The 20225-nt window shown below is 35.3% G+C and overlaps 1 protein-coding gene across 4 annotated transcripts in view; it reads left to right on the top strand.

The window, feature by feature from the left end:
- The window catches only part of SUPT3H (SPT3 homolog, SAGA and STAGA complex component), a 279570-nt gene that overhangs the window by 214489 nt on the left and 44856 nt on the right, over positions 1 to 20225 (top strand). For all 4 annotated transcript variants that reach the window (XM_068678801.1, XM_068678800.1, XM_068678803.1 and 1 more), the window contains 5 exons: positions 1543 to 1618; positions 4230 to 4342; positions 4948 to 5055; positions 5591 to 5779; positions 8066 to 8176. In XM_068678801.1, coding sequence (XP_068534902.1) covers positions 1543 to 1618; positions 4230 to 4342; positions 4948 to 5055; positions 5591 to 5779; positions 8066 to 8176 — 597 coding nt within the window. The remainder of the gene's footprint in view (positions 1 to 1542; positions 1619 to 4229; positions 4343 to 4947; positions 5056 to 5590; positions 5780 to 8065; positions 8177 to 20225) is intronic.

Here is a 20225-nt window from a genome sequence, read left to right as displayed (position 1 = left end):
CATTCAGTTCACTGCTAAATTGAATGTGTTGTCCACCACCACCATCTCATAACTGATGGATTGGAGTGCCATAAAGAATGACCTAACAGAGAAGAAGAAACTGTGGTTTTGAAGTACTGATTTTTCTTTTTTTCTGATACAAGAAAGTGTTAAAAAAAATCATTTTGTACAACCAGTCTTCAAATACTCTCATTAACAGCCCTGTTCTTTTCCAGTAAACCAGGTTAAAGAACTCTGCAATTTTGATTTTACCAGATGTAAAAGAGCTTGGGAATTCACAGCAAAATTTGTGTGTGTGTGTTTTGTTTGGTTTTTGTTTGTAATGCAAACACGCCTTCTACTTTACCTTCTGTGTGCATGATGATTTGAGATGTGTGGGCTCCCTGCAGTACAGTCTCAGTGGCATCAGCCCCTCCTGATAGCACTTTGAATCCTTAGTTATAGTTCTGCTCTTACCAGGTTTAATGTTTTATTTTATGTTTGGAAGATAGTTGTATTCCTTTCCTTGACGTGTAAGACAATATGCCTTCCCTGTTTAATAGACTTGATTAAACTGTCTGCTTCTGAAAAGGATAATCATTCTCTTTAATCTAACTACCACTTCCTGCCCCTAATATGTGAAGGATTTAATCTCTTCTAGAGACCAGATCCTTACCTTGTGAAAATGAACTCTGCTCTCTTGAAGTAAACAAAACTTGGGCATGTGCTCATTCTTAGACATGTACTCCAGTGCTGCTTCAAGCATGATTCAGTTACTGCATAGTAATACACAGAAGAGGCTGTACGTAATCTTGACTTTTTTGTAATACAGGCTTTTCATTTACACTTTAATACAGTAGATAACATTTTAAAACATTTTTCTTAAACTCTATTTTTTGTTTCTTCTCAATTTGGTGTTTAGAAGCATGAAAAACTAAGCATAGATTAACAGTGAAAGAAACCAAGACATACACATTTAACAGTTATTATATTATTTACCACTTATGTATTGAATGTCTGCATGGGAAGGGGTACTTCAATATTCTTCTCTGTCTGGTGCACCTTTAATGTGATGTAATTTATTAATTCCAATGATGATAATGCTCCCATCTTAAAAGCACACAGTTTTGGTTCTGCTCAGTGCAGGATACATTGGCCTCAGTCTAGGAGAATGTTTTATTTTTCTGGTCATCTGCAAACATGTAGGCAGACTGCTCATGTGCTTTAGTCTAAATTGTGCATCTCGATGTTTAAATGGGTGAGGTCAAGAGCGCTCGGCACCTTTCCTAACAACCCCGTTGCACTGTCTTAGGTGAGGAGTGTGCAAGCAGATCTTTAAAATGAGAATTGACACACTCCTCTGGGAAGCATAATGCACAAGGCTAATAAGCAATCTGTGGTTTATATTTCTGCATCTGAAACTGTTCAATGCATGTTTAATTTGGGGGGTGGGGGTTAGTTGAAGGTTATGGCAGGGGTGCTGTGCTGTGCTGCTATAATTTCTGTTGTGAATGCAGTTCTTGCTGGAATAAGGTACATCATGTACTTCTACTCTTTTGTCAGAGAGCAGAAAGACAAACACGAATGATGGACTCAGTCCAGTATGCAGAATTTTGTGAAAGTCGGCAATTGAGTTTTTGTAAGTATTATAACGTCTGTATTGTAATAAGATGTTAAATTATTATTTCATGTAATAGAGAACACAGCAGAACCTCATATTCTTTGAAAGCACTTTTGTTTCATCCACAATAACAAAACTTTAAATTCTTTGTCCTCATAGCTCCTGGGACCGGTTAATTTAGCATAGTTTTTAGGCTGTCTGGCAGAGTATTTTATTTGACTATTTACCAGGCTTTCTGTGTGCTCAAATACTGTGCTGGTGGGGACTGCTGCAAAGATAGAACTTGTAAAGAGTTAATGGATTAAAACACCCGTACTTGCCTGAAGTCTGTCATGGTGTTGTTACAGTCAGCACATTAATAAAGTTTCATGGTTGCAGGTTCTTAGGAATGCATCTAAAATTAGGGAAGAGCAGCAAGTTTTGCTTTTATTTTTGTATCCGCAGAGACACAAAGAACTTACTAAAGAGTCTTTTTCTATTTTAAGCTGTAAGCTCCTGCTGTGGAATTTATTCAACATTAGCCAAATTCATCAGTATACGCCATTCCAACACTAATAACATGATGACAGAATTAGGGCTTTACTAGCACTGAAAACCAACTTACTAGAAGTACTTGTGGGCCACAACTATAATGAGCTGTAAATTAATGGGCTTGATCATGTAGCAAAACATCATTACAGAAGCGGTTAAGTGATGACTAAGGTTTTAGGTCAAATGTCAGAGAAAGTGAGGTGAGGGAGCCAGTAAAAGTCATGACAAAACAGCACATGATCCTACAACGCACACTAGAACACAATGGTGTCTTTAAATGAGAGACCTTATCTTGTTCTTCCTAGCAGGACACTTAAATTCGAAGAAAGAGTGAGTCATTTATGGCAAATAAATGACACATTCGAAATACTGTTCTGTGTCAGCAAATGTTAGAAAACATGTTTTGTAAGCATTTCTTTTCCTAATTCAGTATGTTTTGTAAGCTTAGTTATAATTTGGCATCATACATCTGTGAGCCATTAGATCAATGATAGCTCAGATTAGGGTGACTTCAGCAAATGAGAGGTTTGCGATAGAGTCGTTTTTAAAACCCGAACATTGTCATCTGGAGACAGAACAAATACAAATCTTAAATTTGCAAAATCACATCAAACGTTGCTGACCAGTGGACTGTGATCTATAAAAACACCCTTGACAGTGTTTTCATAGTGTTTTTAAATAACTGTGTCTATACAATTCTTTTTCACTGACATTTAATGTCATTAATAAATGATAATTACAGTGTTTAGAAAATAGTAGAAAAAGAGACTCACTCACAAATTTAATTACATAATTTGAACTCAACTAGATAGCACATTCTAAAGGCCATGCAGAACATTCGTTCAAAACTAACACAAAGATGATTTATGCTTATTGTCTCATTATTCTATTAAAAGTTTAATTTATCAATAAAAAAAATATTGTCTAAAGTAACAAATCCTTTTTATTGTTATATAAACCCATGAGAATTGGGTCACAAATCCTGGACTCCAAGAGATCTGTTCTGACAATATATATTCCTAATTAGAGCACCACATATTTCTGTGTGGTTTTAAAGACAGGCAAAAGGAAAGGTCCATCAAAGGATCAAGCACCATAGGATCTCATTCCCTCCTAAAAAATAATGATTATTGACATTTGGTTTTCTGCTTTTTATTCTTTAATGAAGGAAGCTTCCTTTAAAGAAACTGTTTCAAACGGTTCTCCCAGCTTGTATTTACTACATTTTGTTTGTCCTGTCTTCACAAACAGCTCTCTTTAAGACCACTGTATAACTGGTTTCTTTCTGTGATCAGCTTGTCTGCCACTGCCTTAAGTAAGATCATCCTTTTTTTTTTGGTTCTTCTGTGAATTTCCATGATGGTTTTTCTGTTCCATTTTCATATCTCTTGTTCTTCCTTTTACTCTCTCAGCAAGTCTCTCATGTTTCTTTGTTCCATATTTTTCTCTGTACTTTCTCCTAAGTGATCTCATCCATTAGCAGTGTGAAGTTCTTGTCTGAATGCTGATCATTTGCAGATCTACATCTATCCTTATGTCTTTATATCCAACACACATTTTAAAAACACTCCTCTACAAATCATTTTGGCTGGCTTGTCAGCACCTAATCCCTGCACTGTTAACACAGAACTTCCCAGTTCTTCTTCTGTCCTTCTTTATTTGTCTTTGCTGTTGTTAACTCAATTATATAATTTTATCTGGGTTCCAAGCCTCAGATTTGCGTTGAGTTCTTCTAGTGCCTTTTTCTGTCATTCATCAAAAATGTGACGCAATCCTATTTACCATTCAGTACATTCAAGATCAGATTTGTCCTATCTACTGTCCTCTGAGGTAGACTCTTCCTTGTTCTGAAATCTCTTGTGTGATCGATCATCTCTATTTTTCTCTTTCCTCCATGCTGCTCATGGGTTTCCAAGATGTTGTGTATGAAATAATCAACTTTCCTCGGTACTTCCATTTTGAATTCCTTCCCTGGCCGATCAAACTGCATTAACACTCCATGTTTAACATTGGCAGTATTTTCTGTGACCGGAAAAATGCTTTATTTTGCCTCCCTGCTGCTAACATTTTCTTTTTCCCTTATGATTTGAACTGACAGCAAAAAAAGCATCCAAGTTTCGTGACTGGCTGGATTGTAGCAGTATGGAAATAAAGCCAAATGCAGTTGCAATGGAGATTTTGGCGTATTTAGCATATGAGACTGTGGCACAGGTAAGGAAGTATACCCTACAGGTTGAACTCTAGTTAAACAGTATGAATTGGTAACTCTTGGACGTACTTCAAACTCAGGTGACTGTATAGTAGGCACCTTTGGAAGCAAGAAGTTAATAGAATTCCTATCTATCTTTCAATTTACTATATGACAGATGAGTGCTATACCATATTCATCCATCTGATGCACAAATAGAAATGTTTTCTAATGCTTACAGAAGGGAGCGGAGTCCAGCACGAACTTTATTCAAGTCCAAACTGAAACCACATACTTTGCTATGTGACCTTTGGCAGTGCGCTGAGGTTCATTAAACCCTATTGCACAGTTGGATTAAAAAGCAGGATTTCCTGGAAAACAAAATGTTACCTTAGTGCCAAGCCAAGCCCTCTTGGGTAGATAAATTACTCCATATATTTACAGAAGTGGAAAAGGACAGTTCCTTAGGCTAAAATATCTCAGTAATCTTGTTTTCTACTGAGAAATACTGAGAATAATGTGCCTCAACCCACAACTCCTATCTCTCTTCTTTGTTATAGTTGCATTCATAGTGAGTACCACGTCAGTAAGCCTACCTATTTAATATTAGCTCTTTTTCCTCCTGCAGTTGGTAGACATGGCCCTTCTGGTTAAACAGGACATGGTTCCTAAGGCTGGTGACCCCTTCAGTCATGCCATATCTGCCACCTTCATACAGTATCACAACTCAAATGAGGTAAATGTTGATTTCTCATGTATTTATATACATGTAATTATTATTGCAGGGGTGTGAGAATAAATGCATTTTATATTTTAGTATTACATGTGTTTGGTAGACTGTTGCATTCAGTGTAGGTTATCTTGAAATCTAGTTTTGGTATGGTCTTCTATTATGGAGTTTACTAACATTGAAATAACAGATGTAAGAGGAAAGACATTAAATTATAGCTCCAAAAATTAAATTCTTAACAGCATCTTTACATTTAAATGTAACTTCTCTTTACTTGGGTGAAAATTCCTTCTCTCTCTGTTGCAGATTGGGACGTTAAAGTTCACACCCATACTTGTCAGCAGTAGGTGACAAGTACAATAGGCGACAGTACAATATGTGCTGTATGTCATGCATTGCTGCGATATAGATATTACAGTAGTTGCTAGAATTAGCAAACTTAATGCTTCATTGCATCTCTTCTAAGAGTAAATCTAAGAAGACAATAACTCTATGTTGTGATTTGATTATATAACAGCTGTTTGACATCTTGTTTTGATAGCCACATCTTTTAGGACAGGCTACAAGTGTGAAGACCAGTCTTGATTCTCCTGAAAACACACCACCCCCTACGCCTACCCCCCCAGCTCCAGCAGGACAGCAACATCTTGGGAAAACACCATCAGGAGCCCTGGGGAATGGAGGAATAGGACAGGACTCTACCAAATCCAAACAAAGGAAAAGAAAAAAGGTATTTGGTGCAGAAGTATGAAAAAAGACAAAGAAACCAAAACATCTTGAGGATATGATGTGTATCATTTTAAATATTAATTCACATTGATTTTAAGCTACATCGCATGCTAACTACTGATGTTATAGTATGGACAAACATGTTCAATATTTTTTCGGTCAGAACTTAGATAAGACTACTCTGTGTTTTGTTGAGGTGACAGTTGCTGCTTCTAAGACAAGCTGTTCCTCTACAGCTGCAGTAGAAGACACCAATCCAGATAACCAACCCCTTCTCTGACAGTAGCAGCTAGAGTAGGTTTTGAGGCTCAAGGTATAAACAAAGTAGGCAAAGAGGTTGTTCCGATTGTCTTGCTCTCTGCAGCCTTAGGCAGCTGCTTCCTTTGCCTATGACAGCTTTGCCTGATCACCTATATTTTTATGCCAATTGGTTGCATTCAATCTAAATATTTGTTAACTTTGCATAAAATATGGACGTCTCACATTCGGTGTATGAAAAGTAAATATTACAATTCCTGTCTTCTGTTGTAGGTCCTTGGTATTCTATGACTATATGTACCTTAAAACCACAGGGGAAATAGATTTGATTAAATAAACTGGTTAGGAAGCTCTGTGTTAACCACTTAGAGCTCTTTTTTTTTTTTCTTTTAAAGAAAGAAATGTGATGGCAGCAATCGTTTTGCTGCACAACAATGGAATGACTTATGATTTTTTCATGTGTGTTATTCTTTTACAATCAATACTTATTTTTCACTGAATTTTACTGGTAATTTTTATACTGACAGTTAGAAAAAGATTTTTCTCCTTCAGGTGTCATCAGGGCCTTAGATAATTCCAGTATGTTCAACTTTGTCTCTGCTGCTCTTACATTGTATTTAGAAAGCCTGTAGTGAATCCTAAAATCTTTCTGAATACATTTAGACTGCTTTCTCCTCTTCCTTTTTTTTTTGTATTGTATTTGAATATGTTTTGCTTCTCTGGGCAATTTCCATTATTATTCCTAGGAACAAAAATGTAGATGGGGATTAAATTTTTGATACATTGTATTTCACTAGTTTTGTGAGTTTATTTAAAATTTCTGTTGTTTATCTTAATGCCTTTTAAAATAATTAAATTCTAAGAAGTGCACAATTTTAATTAAATGTTCCCATGACATATCCAATTTGGTTAGGTATGTACTAGATATAACTGAGGCATTGAGTTATTGAGTTAATTTGGTGGAGAATGTTATTTTTAGTCCACGAAGACCCATTCCAGCAAAAAATATTTGAGTTTCACATTCCGTTACAAATGTCAATGAACAGGGAAGAATCCACCATCTTATTATGAATAATTCTGTATGTAGGTACGTAGGTTTCAGTGGACTCGGCACTCTAGAAATTTCTTTTGTAAAAAATACCCCAAGTTTTAAAGCATTAACATGTAGTGTAAAATATATGGGGAAAGCTGGTACATGTGTACATTTAATTTCAGTGTATAACGTAAGTTTTTGTTCTTGGTGCATTCACTAATACTATTTTCATGAATTTATTACCAAGCAGACATCATTCTGGTAAGTCACCTGAATTCTGGCAAACAGCCATGTCTGGATGAAGCCTAAATGAACATTACCATTTGACTAGAAAGGGGAAAAAAGGAACTTTTTATTTTAAAATCTTGGGGATGCTTTTGTAAAATCAGTGAACTGGTAGCAGTGAAATCTTATTTTTCCCATTCAGGGCTCATCACCCCCCAAAAAATTATTTAAAATTTGAAAACATTCCAGTTTGAGATAATTAAAATATTTTTTCATCCCTCTAACATCATAACGTCACATGTTTCATCTTCAAATTTCAATCTGATATTACTCAATGGTGATTTTGGTGTCAAATTGCTTTCCACTTTGGGTATTTGTTCAATATTTTCCCCACCCCTTGACATCATAATGAAAGCCTGAAATGTTTTAAAAATAGTTTCTGTGGTTATTGCAGTATGACTTATATGACCCTTTCATTTTAGTTAGAACATTTGCTGCTCTTTTCAATTGCAACATACAGCAGCACTAGGTGAAAGATTTAAGAGGACAAATATGGTGTTCTTTGGGTCTCTTAAGCAAAGTTCATGTAAAAGTCCTCTTTGATTTGTTAATAGCTTTTTTTCTCTAATGTAGTGTGTGGCAGCAATGATGTGTATCCTCAGGAAAAAAAAAATTGGTCCATTTTATAAAGGTTTATTTTCATACTTTATGCACTGTAGGTCTGTTGTGTGTTTTTGATTTAGTAACAATTTATGTGTTTTTCTGTTGCAGAGCACTGCAGCCTGTGGTATAGAGGCTCAAAGCGATGCCATCCAGCCCAGCCACATCAGAGAGGCCATTCGACGCTATGGCCACAAGATTGGCCCCCTTTCCCCATTCACAGTACGTAATAACAGAGTTATAAAAAGTTATATTTATAATCTTAAAGAACTTTGATTTTCAAGTGGTCAAATGAAGAAGCTTTGGAATTGTTGAGAGCAATTTGTGGTGACTGTAATTTTCTTTATAAAAGTGGCATAATGCTCTTGGGAAATAAAACTTAGTAATTTCTGTCTCTTTTTGGAAAGACAAAAAAGTTTTTTTTTCTTTTAAATATTATTTTCTTTCAATTACAAATTATGCTTTTTTGTTAGTGCTTGAATTTTCTGTTTTTGCAAAGTTTAGGTTTACAGTTATTTTAAATTATATGTATTCCAATATGGTGAGGAGCACTTTATATTCTAAAATTAGTTGTGTGTTAGATACTGCTCCTATTGGAAGCTGAACTCTCAAGTGACACATTTAGGGTTGGAGAAAGAAGAGATTGGTTTCTTTAGACAACTTTGAACCTCAACTAAAATGTAATAGAACTGAGCTTGTGGTAAAACACTGATGGGTTATGAGGTTTTGCCATCATTTTTTCTATGCAAATGGCAATTCCATTGTCCAGAGCAGTCAAACAAATTCTTTATTTAAATTTCTCACCTGATAAAAAAGTGTAAGTTGTCTGTCTCTGATGTCACAAATTGGGGTTATTTTTCTATGAGCTATTGTTTTATGTGGCATATATTGTTATTTAGCTTAAAAAATGCATTTAGAAAAGAATGAAGCTCAAAGTAATTATTATAGAAAAAACACACTTGATCTCAGCTTTGAAAAATTATGAAGAAATTTTCCATTTTTGCAGAGTTTTTAGAAAAGAAAAATTATTCTGAATCTGGAGGAAATTCATCTCCATGAAAATTATATGGAGGAGCATAAACATCAAGGAAACAGTAGTACTTGACCTCAAAAGCTAGGAACAGAAAAAAAAAAGTAAAAGAGCATGTGAAGTTATAATTTTCTTAGTGTTAAAACTAAGGGCAATACTTTTATGAACGGAACTAGATGTTTGGGATATTATTCTCTTTACCTAATTTTACCTCTCTCCTTTGCCACTCACAAATGCCAGACTAATATCATGTGAAGCGTACCATAGAATTTCTAATCCAAAATAGAGAAGAGCTTTTAGCAGAAGTTTGCAAGAGATAAAGCAAAGAACATGGTTATAGCTTCTGAAAGCAAATATATTTGGTTTTATTTTATTTGGAAAGAACTCTTATAAACAGTTACAGAAAGGTAAGTCTTCCTCCTCCAACTATCACAAAAAGGCAGCTTAGTTATTAACCAAACTATGATTGCTTTGCAACCACAAGATATAGTGAAATACTCTAATTTTTTCAGTGTCCTGCTAACTTGTGAATTTCCCAAACTATACAGCTAACTGAACAATTTAATTTGTTGACACTATCTGCTGTCAGCATGGTTAATATGATGATTAAATCTTGTTCTTTCTAAACAAGCCAAGAGACAAGAAATCATGGATAATCTTGTAGATGCATACAGATGTTGTAGAGCTGTAATACTGTTCTTTTTTTTTTTTTAATAAAAAAAAATATCAGGAAGAGCATTATGAAAGATATTATAGTGTATCCATTTAGATTTGCTGATTTGCCCATTTTTCTTTTCACTGCTATCAATCACAGCTGTCCGAAAAGTAACTACCCCAAACTTCCCATAAGTTCGTTACAAATGCAGAAAGCGTGAACATAGACAGATGCTTCCTTTGACCCTACCTTTTCCTATTGCCAGACTCTCACTGTTGATTTAAAAAATACTCTACCTAGCCATTTTGAGCAGTGCTGCGGCAGCATTTCTTTTGAACTAACTTCTACTTTCTCCAATTGCCACTGCCTTCACAATACTTTCTTTATATATTTGCGTGACCTCGTAGACTTGATGACAGAACCAGGAGGAAAAGTGGCTTTACTCGGTGCACTTCTTGTGACACTTAACAAACTGCAGGTTTGGTGTTTGCAAGAGCCTGAACACAACCACAGTTCATGCTGGTGTCCATCCTGTCCCATATTTTCCCACTTAGCATGTAAATGAGAAGTATGTTTTTGAGTTTAATCCTCTGTCTTTTATCCATTGTGTTTTATCCTCTGAATTCTATTGTTAAATCAGATTTATTAGATAATTCTAATATTTTTGATTCTGTAAAAGGTGACTTTGATGAGCATCTTGGCTTGAGAGGTTCATTTCAGAAGACTAGTAGAATCAGCATAGGATCCCTAATTTTCCCATCGTGAAGAGGATTTAGTAGGATACTTCAGAACTGGTCAGAACCAGTAGTAATTATCTGAACCTTAGTAATTCGCTTTCTGAAAGTGGACTTAAGCTCAGAATATTACCAATACAGATAAACATCTGCTTGTAGAAATGGCTGAAGACTCAACCATGAGATTATTTAAACTTAGGTTGCCAAACTTGACTATGCTGAAGTACACACAAATGAGTGTTTGAAAGCACACCTTCGTAACTGCATTGTGTAGACTCAAATTGCCATTGTAAATTGTTTCTGAAGTCTTTTCCCCATTTCACTGTTGAGCGCAAAGGTGCTCAACAGTGAAATGAGAGGAGGGAGCTGGAGCCAGTTTTTGCCTCAAGAAAACTTGATGGTTTTCTTCTCGGATTCTGACTTTTTCTGAGAGCTCTTCAGGGTGATGTCTGAGCACTGTCTGAGGTAGACTCATCAGACTTGATTTGGTTGCTTAAAGACAGATGCTGGAATAACTTGTATGGTTTGCATTTTTAGCCCAGGAGGACCTTCTTCACGATGCTTGTCATATCCATTAGGCAGCTACAGGTGCCTTATTTAAGAAATCCCATAATATCTCTAAGCTTAGGTATCTGGATCTTTAGTATTACCCGATAGTTCTCTTGCTACTGTTTTGAGAGAGCAAGAAGTAAACAGGAAAAACAAGAAGAGAAGTTATTCTACAGAATTTAGAATATGGAAAGATTCCACCAATCGTCAGGAAAGCTAGAATTGATTTCTGACAGTGGCATTCATGACTTATGTGGCATTATTATGGCATAATACTTAGAGTGGAATTTAGTCTAAAACCTTTAAAGCCTAATTTTACAAACGGTCACTTGCATTTGTTCTGGATGCTTCAAGTTCTCAGTATCCTGAAAAAAATGAGTTCTTATGGGTCTTAAACCGAGACACCAAACCAACGATGCCTATTACAAATCTAGATCTTTCTGCCTCTGTTTTCTGTTTGACAGTGAGGATTATAATTGTTTGGCACCAGAGTTTGTCCAGAGATAAATTTATATGATTATTATGATAAGGCAATGACATGTCTGCCAAAATATTTTTTATTGTGGAAATATAAAGAAATTTCATTCTGTGAAGCTGACTTTTAGTAAATAAGACTGAATTTAACACTTGTTGAGTAAGACTGGCATTCATCTACTAAATGATTAAGAGAAATATTGAGTTTTCATCAATAGCTATGTGTCATTAGATTCAGTGAAGTCAGGCTTTCAGCTGTTTCCACCCTAAAAACTAACCCTAACGTCATGTAGACAAGTTAGGAATAATTTTTTTTATTATTATTATTTTTTATATTTATTTTTATTTTTTAACCATATTTTCTTTGATTTCTCATAAGCCTGCTTATCTTTCTTCCACATGAGAATTTGTAATTAATAGGTACTATAAAGCTGAACACAAAATCATTGCTAGGATTCCCTCACAGAGTCTGTTGTGAGATTTTTCTTCATGTACAGATATTTCACACTAAGTTTTCTGAGATTGCTAAGAAGAAAAAAAGAAGTGCAAATATGTTTTTTGTACAGGGAGAATGTATAATCAGTCCTAGAATCCTGACTGTGAACACAATTACCTGAAATAACAAGTTAAGGAACATACAGAAAGTCTCATAACAGGATTATTGGGCAAAATAAGTTACTCAAAGCATTCAACAACAATTTTCTTAAAACAAGAAGTATGTTATTCTGAAAAATTCTTAGATGTATGTCTATTCAACATTAAGGAGGATTTACAGAAGAACCTTACCCTCACTTTAAGTTAGTAAGAAATAATGGACAGCCCAAGACTATTTCTTCATTTTAAATAATTCCTATCTCATTGCAGCCAGTCATATGAGGCAGAGAGCAAACATTTTCATTTGGGAGATTATTTTTAATTTAAGTAGAGTTGGCTTTTGGCTTTTTGCCATGCTGCCTAAAGTGAGGCATTCAGTGGTCTCCCTGAAATTCACTGCGTATCGTTTTTAGTGTTTATGATTTAACAAAATTGGTTTTAGAAAGACTTTATCATCAGTACAAATGGATTTAGTTTAAATCTCAGTACATCTGGAGAAACAACTTTAAAAATCTCGTTCTGCAAAATATCTGATAATACGTCTCGATTTAAGATTGTGAGAGACTAAAAAATCAGTGTTCTATATGAAAAATCCTATTCAGATGATAGCATTTCAATCCTAAAGCAGATACCATTCTCACAGCCTTTCTATAAACCTGCAGGTTTTGTCAATACCAGTCTTTTGTTTTTTCTCTGCCATATACATGTAGGTTTGAATCTTTTTTTTTTTTTTTTTCCTCACCTGTTTACTGTTTCTGAAAGTGGAGCAGCAAGCAGGCTGCTTTATTGTACTCTTCTGGCATTTTAAAATCCTTTTTCACTTGTGACCTGACTTTATCCTGCCAATATTTTTTATTTTCCATTTTTTATTATGTGACTGTGCCGTCTTTAAGGGCAGCATTAAGCTGTGTCACACTCCCAGGTTAAGTCCCATGTCTTGAAGGAGAGGAATCTCAGCTCTGACAAGCCAGGACTCTGCAGTTCTTAGACTAAAGCTAATTTCTGCCCTGTTGGAAGGTCACCCTCATCAGTGGCAAGACCCTTACAGGATTGCAAAAACATTCTCCAGGTTCAACATCAGGCTCCAAAAATGTGAAAAAGCTCTACCTTTGTTCTCCTGTGTGGGTTACCAGAAGAGACCTGCCCTTCTTTAAGACATTAATAACACGGTCATCAGCGATGGTTCATTCATATTTGACCCAGATACTCTCCAAAGGTTATTTGAATCACTTCCCATAGAGACTCTCATGCATGGACCTTGATTCTGCTTCTCTGAATAAAATTCACTTGTTTCCTTGGAACAGCTCAGAAGAAGATCTGAACTGATAAGAGAATGTTCTTCTGCTCTTACCCTACAAGCCCTCATTGCAGTGTGGGTTGTTCTGCTTTTCCTTAGATTGTTTTTCCATTCCTCAATCGTTCTGCTAACAGCAGAGCAGCCAGGTATGCTAGATCAGGAGGACCAGGAGCCTTATACACATAGATGTTGGTTCTAATTTTGTCTTGGCAGCAAAGTGTTTTTTCATCAAGAAATTTCTTTGGATGTGGGACTAACTTTGGGATGGTTGCATTCAATGTGAGGTTCAGTTATGGGCAGGCTGAATTCTTGCCTGAGCACCATCAGTCATGGTATCGTATTGAAGCATCATATTGGAGGAGACAGATGAGTGGACCTCATAAGGTTGGTTCCATTCCAGGAATTTCCAAAATCAACTTTTGTATTTTAGATTTAAACAAGAAAGCAGTTGTTTATATCCAGGATCCCTCTCAGATCTCTTTTGCTGGTGTAACTCACTGATGTTGATGCAGATCTTATCTTCCAGGTCCTCACATGGGATTCAGGAAGACAAGTCTTCCTTATACCATCTTACAAGTAGGGCATCAGATTGTTCTCAGTGCTAGGGTTCTCATTGTTTAGCTCCATTGTCACTACATACTACTACTCCAAATGATTAAAACAAATGAGTTTAGTTTTCTCAGCTCATTCAATTAACCTTTGTCATTCTTCAAATCTCTTATTTTTAAAAGAGGAAAGACTTTCTATGAGTAATGTTGTGGTGCAATTCATGGCTGTCTCTTCACATCACCCATCCTTGGATGTTTTCAAAGTGTCTGATAAACTATGTTTTTTCTTCTAGTTAGAAAACTAATTCCCTGGCAGCTTTGGTTCAAGTACTAACTTTCTGAATGCTGCAGGCCCATGATGACTGCCAGTCCCTCACTTACTATATCTGTCCCTGAAAATATCCCTTCTAGTGGCTTCAGTAAGGTCAGGGGAAGGTTTAGATCCTTCTGATACAGTTTTTCAATACGACACCATAGAGAATATGACACCTCAGACTTCTGTCTAAAATTATTTTGAAGTTTTGCACTATCTAGGAAATATACATACCCTATGTCAAATGGTTCCTATTCCTAAGATCTGAAGAATTGCCCATATAGAAAGCATGGTTATAGAAAGATCAGCTGGAAGATTGCTAATATAGCTCATCCATGTTTGATTGCACAAATGCCACAGACTACAACATCATTAAATCTTATATGTTGTAGAAGTAGTTTTTTAATATAGATTACAGGGGGCTACTGAGTGCTCCATCTATATTTTTATCAAACACTACAAAAATTAAGGGACAGTGGTCATTTTAATTGCATGAAAACTCAAAGGTCTGCTGGTATGTCTGGGTAGAGAACTAATTTGTTGAAGCTGGGTACTGTGTGAAAAAGCCCTTGAAGAAGGAGAGGTTAATTTTCTGTAATTTATTTGCATATATTTTGGTTGTGTATTTTCCCATCTTCCCATCTCCTAATTTCTTTCAGACTTCCAGGTAGAAGGGCTTTTGTGGCAGTTTGGCCAATGCAAAATATAATGAATTATGACTAAGATTTCATTTGACTGGGAATAATAGCTTCACAGTACATCAGAAAGGAGTTCTTCCTGCATACACCAAGAGTCATTTCGTACTTGGCATCCAGTGTTTTACTGGGTATGAATCTAAGATTGCTGTGTGAGGTTAGTGTGGTAGAGTCCTGGTGTGCTTTGCATCTTGGTTTCCCATGAGAATCCAGGTACATTTCCTAAATGCAGTCTTACTGGGTTAGTAAGACTGTTTAGACTGTTTAGCCCAGAACCAGTGATGTCACTAACTGAGAATTAATGTAAACTGTTCTGAATGAAAACAAAATAAATAAATTAAGACTATTAGGTAATGATTAGTTTTGTTAGGTGGATGTTTTTTAAAAACATAGAGAGATTGAGTATTTTCAATTATACCAGTTATAGAGGTGAACAGTACTAGTAGCAGAAATAGTTGCTGTGGTACTTAGCTTTTTATAACATCATTGTTACAGACTCCTCAAACTGCTTTTTTTTTTTTTTTTTTCTTTTTCCTGTTAACATCGATTCAAAAATTCACTTGACTACTTGACTTTTCAGGGGTAATATCTGATGTGCTGTGTTTGGCAATTTTATTTGAAAGAATTGCAGTGTTTCTTAGGTCTTTGACGCCAGAGGGAGAGACAAGAGAGAAGGAAGGGCAGAAACAAAGCAAAATTTCTTTGAATATTCATCCCAGGATGCTGTTGACTGAGAGAAACCCATGCCATATGGAATTCGTCAAAGAACATGTGGCTTGTGGATTTGCATGTCAACTGGCTGGTCATACTGACTGATATTGGTAGTTAGGAAACTGAAGCACTTTATAGGATAATGGATGTTCCATGACTCATGCTTCTAGGTGTATGAAAGAAAATTTGGAAGCTTACATCCAATATCGCAATTCCACAGTTTTTAGGTTCTGCACCTGAAAGTCTAGGATTTTAATAGGACTCCTGCCAGCTTCATTCTTTGACATTTCAGAATGAGTTGACCCTCGTTGACCTATATTCAAAATGTTCCCAAGGGTTTGCAAGCCTCTGATTTTGTGTTCTGGTGCAGTTTGAGACATACATTCTAGAACCCTGCTATTGCTGTGTTGTACCGTTGTGATTCACGTTCTGTACTTGGTTTCACCGAATCTTGCTGGTTTTGAGTAGCTGAAACTTAATGGAACTGAGAAGAATCAGGTTAGTTTTAGTTACCAGCTGAAAGCATATTTTCTTTCAGAAATGACTAGATTTCTGGAGGATATTATGCAAAGAACTTTTTTTTTTTTTTTTTTGGTAGAACATTTCAAAATGCTAATGTTACTTCTAAAATGGAGAACCTGATAGTAAGTACAAACTTCATCATTTACTACTGCAAACCCCATCCTCACGTATACAGCATTGTGATTATATCCTTGATTAAAAATATATATATATATATATAGGAGAATATTTTGTAACAAAAAGTACATAGTCTTTTGGGATTATTTTCTCAAGGTTATTGTGTGTTTGTCAAGCACCAGCAGTGGTATTTTCTGACATCTTTTCTTTGTTGTTTTGTCATGGTTGTCCTTGCTCTTCCATCCAAGCTGGTGATAGGTGTTCCTAATAAGGCAGTTTTGGAAGAAGAGTTTGGCTGTGTAATTTATTCTTTAGGAGCATTTGATGGATGTTGGTTTGGACAAAAAGAGCACATTGAAAGTTTTATAATCATATGGTAAATGGGAACTAACATTAAACTAGTGAAAATGATCCGTTTGCATTTATTTTGACCTTAATAGCTATGTCAAAATGACTAACATAATTAGAGTAGTTAGGTTTTGTCTCCAAGTGCAAGCCACAATGGAAAGCAGCAAGTGTACTCTAGATTCTTCTGTATTGTATCATGTCTAAGGTAGTCTAGACATATATTTTATCCGCATATTCTCTTTTGACATTATTGGGTGGTGCTTATTGTTGACTACTTTAAAGCATGGCCCAGACTTTCAAGGAGCAGAGATATACATAATGAGTTTTTAAAATAGCACTATGTAATTTTTCAAGACATGAAAGAGAACATACGTAACTCTTCATCATGTGGGATGATGCAATTCCGTCTGTTGTACCTGAGTCTATTTTTCTGTACTCTGTGTATTTAGCTTAAAGAAGACATTTTGTGGCCATTAATTCATTGCAGGCTAAATCTTACTTCCTTGTTCAAGCAAAACCTAATAGGAAGTATGCCTACATTAAGATGAACGGACTTTTCATATTCAGAGATGAATTTTTGTGTGGCTATAAAATTAATTGATAAGAATGGCCTAATGCTTGGACATAACCTCTGTTATCAATCTTTTACACACATTCTTTTTCTCATAATTCATCTAGATATTAGAGGAGTATAATAATACTGACTGTCTGGTAGTTAAGCATCAGCACAGTCTGTCCCAAAAGCTCATGTAAATGATGTTGGTGTCACAACATGGAGAATATAACCATATGATTAGGTTACTTTGTGGTTCATTCAGATGAGTGGTCTAAGTATTAGGTACATTGAAGTGTGACCTAGAATGACGGGGAAGGAGGATTGTTTCTCTTACGTGTAGAGAACGTTCAATAGGAAGGCAGTGAAAAGTTTTTTTGAGGAAAATTTACACTCTCTTGTAGCATGATGTGCATCTATCTTTGCAGGATACCTTCCTTCTATACATCCTTGCAATGAAATTCCTTCACAAAACTTTGGTTCTGGACTCTTAATTAATTTACGCCAGGGCAGCGTCTGTGATTTCAATAACATTAAGATTTTAAATGAGATCAAACTCAATACCAATCCAAATTCTAATAAGCTAAGTGTTTCTATAGACTGGTGAATAATAAATAAATAAATAAACAATAAAAAATCAAAGCAAAATAATAATAAAATGTTAGTTTTAGAATAATGTAAAAAACTGACTGGTAAACTCACAGTGAAAATGTTCTGTGGTCTTGACTGGATTTAGGTATAAGTATAACATTCATCCAAATATTTTTCTAAATAACAATATTAATTATGCCATTGTGCTCACAAAAATATCAGATGTATATGTCATGTATTTCTTACAAGGAATGAAAGCACAATTTCTCTAAAGAACTTACATTGTTTGAATCAACTTTATTTCTAACACTTGGGATAACAAGCAGTAAATTGTTAATCAAAAATATTCTGTGATCAATATATAGTGATTACCCAAAATCTTGATATGAACAGTTATTGATTTCTGAAATGATTAAACTGGTGAATAACACACATTTGTAAATAGTACTTGTGACCATGGGAAAGAACTCTAGTCAAAAGATAGCATCCTCTGCTCTGAAATTTAAAAGAAAGTTGTCAGCTACAGCAGCGCAAAAAGAATAGGAAAATGTTTCCAAAACGGATTCTTTGTCCCCTCTGGTTTATGCCAGTTCTGAAATGAAGTATTTTCGATGTTTAGCTAAAGAGAAACTGAGATTATAAATGTAAACTGTAATACTGCACAGACCTGTGGAAGACAGTGGCCATTATTCAGCAGCGTAAGTGTGTGTAAATGGAGCATAATGAATGAACAGAGGGTATAACCAACTTTTGTTTGGGTATTTACTTCTTTGGGGAAAATACTCCTTCAGGCCCCAAGTAATTTCAGCATGAAATGACTTGCTAGTCTAAACCTTCTCTTGTTAAAAATTTCAGCCCCGTAAAATTGCATAAGCATCATTAAACAATGAATATTTACAAAGCCACATTTATGATACTGCTTGTGACATTCCCTGTGTGAAGAACATGTAATGCCAGAGTGTGCTCAGAGACTTGCATGGTTTGGGCCTCACACAGTCCTGTCTGTATGCTTATAGGTTCTTAAATAATGCATGCAAGTAGTCCACATGAACTTCAATACTTTACACATGCATGTGAATAGTATAGCTTCATGATCAAGTGATGTCCTAAACAAAGACCTTTCACTTCTGGTGGTTTTAAAGTGTTCATTATTGGACCTGACTGAGCTCAGTTTTTAACTGAATGCTTAAATCCGTTTTTGGGGAGAAAAATACTAAAATTCGTCAAAGCCTTTGATAAATTCGATTCAATAAAGATTATATTAACTCCACTGATTTTCTCTTGAAAACAACATTTATGGAATAGGATTAGACACAGCAAAGCTGAGCTTGATACTAAAAAGTGTCACACAAGTAAAATGGAAAAAAAAAAGAGGGAAACATTGAAAATATAAAAGATAGTGTGACAGTATGATGTTTGCAGAGATAAACAAGTAAATAGAACAGAAAATTCTGAAAAGCATGTTTATTTTAGGTGCCTTAAACTTAAAAAAAAATAACCTTCACTTCTGGTCTGCAAGTCACTCTTCTTTACTGAAAGGAATTTCTTTCTGCATCCTTCAGACTAAAACAGTAGTGAAAAAAGTTTTGCAATACAATCTTCAATAATTGTTTCAATATCCACAGTGTGGATGTTACATCTAAATTTTTCTAATGCACTTGAGTGATACAAATTTTTGAATACTGTTCCTGAAAGAAATTAGATAGACTGAAATCAATTCAAATGAAAAATCTCTGATATTTAGGATGTTGTAAATAACATACTGCCCCTGTTGATAATCAAAATCAATTGATACTGATTTTGAAGAAGTCAGGATTTCATTTTTCATCAGTTTTCAAATATGAAATTATGTATTTATGTCAAAAAGCATTTGAAAACTTTTCCTTCAGTTATATATTCAGTTTCTGATATATAAAAAGTCAAAATGACACTTTTTTCTTGTTTCTTCTCATTTTGAAAGCAAAAAAATGATTTTATTTCATTAAATGATTATACACTTGTAAAGTCTTTGTCTATACCTCAAGCTATTGTCTGCCGTTATTTGTTATTCTATAGTGTTAACACTCTGTTTGAAATATATGAGTTATGATTCTATAAAAACAGTAGGAAGTCAAATCTCAGTTTGGAAATCTTGCTCCCTTCCCTCCCAGCCCCCACCCCAAGGTTCCTCCTTGCAGATTTATGAAAGAAAACATTTCTTTCTGTAAAAGGTTTTTGTATGCCAGCATCTGGAAGTGTTTATTTCAGTGGCGTGTAATCTATCTGTGGATTTAGTTAGCACCAGACCCCCTTTTGTGTACTCCCGACTTAAAATTTTTATAAATGATCTTGTTGAATTTGTGCCAGTGTGCACATGGTTTGGCTGATTGCTGCATATATCCTTTACCTGCCAGTCACCTTTGATTTATATTCCTTCCCCTCTGCTTTTGCCTTCCAAAAATGGTGCCACTGAACTGTCCTCTAAATCATCTTATTGGATAAATTACTCCAAGATGAGATGGTACGTTTTAGGCCGACTCCTAGACAGAAGGCATTCCTAT

Source organism: Anas acuta, chromosome 3, assembly GCF_963932015.1.
Source record: "Anas acuta chromosome 3, bAnaAcu1.1, whole genome shotgun sequence".
Classification (NCBI taxonomy): Eukaryota; Metazoa; Chordata; class Aves; order Anseriformes; family Anatidae; genus Anas; species Anas acuta.
Note: the sequence above shows the minus strand (reverse complement) of the source record. Positions and strands in the feature narration are given on the sequence as shown.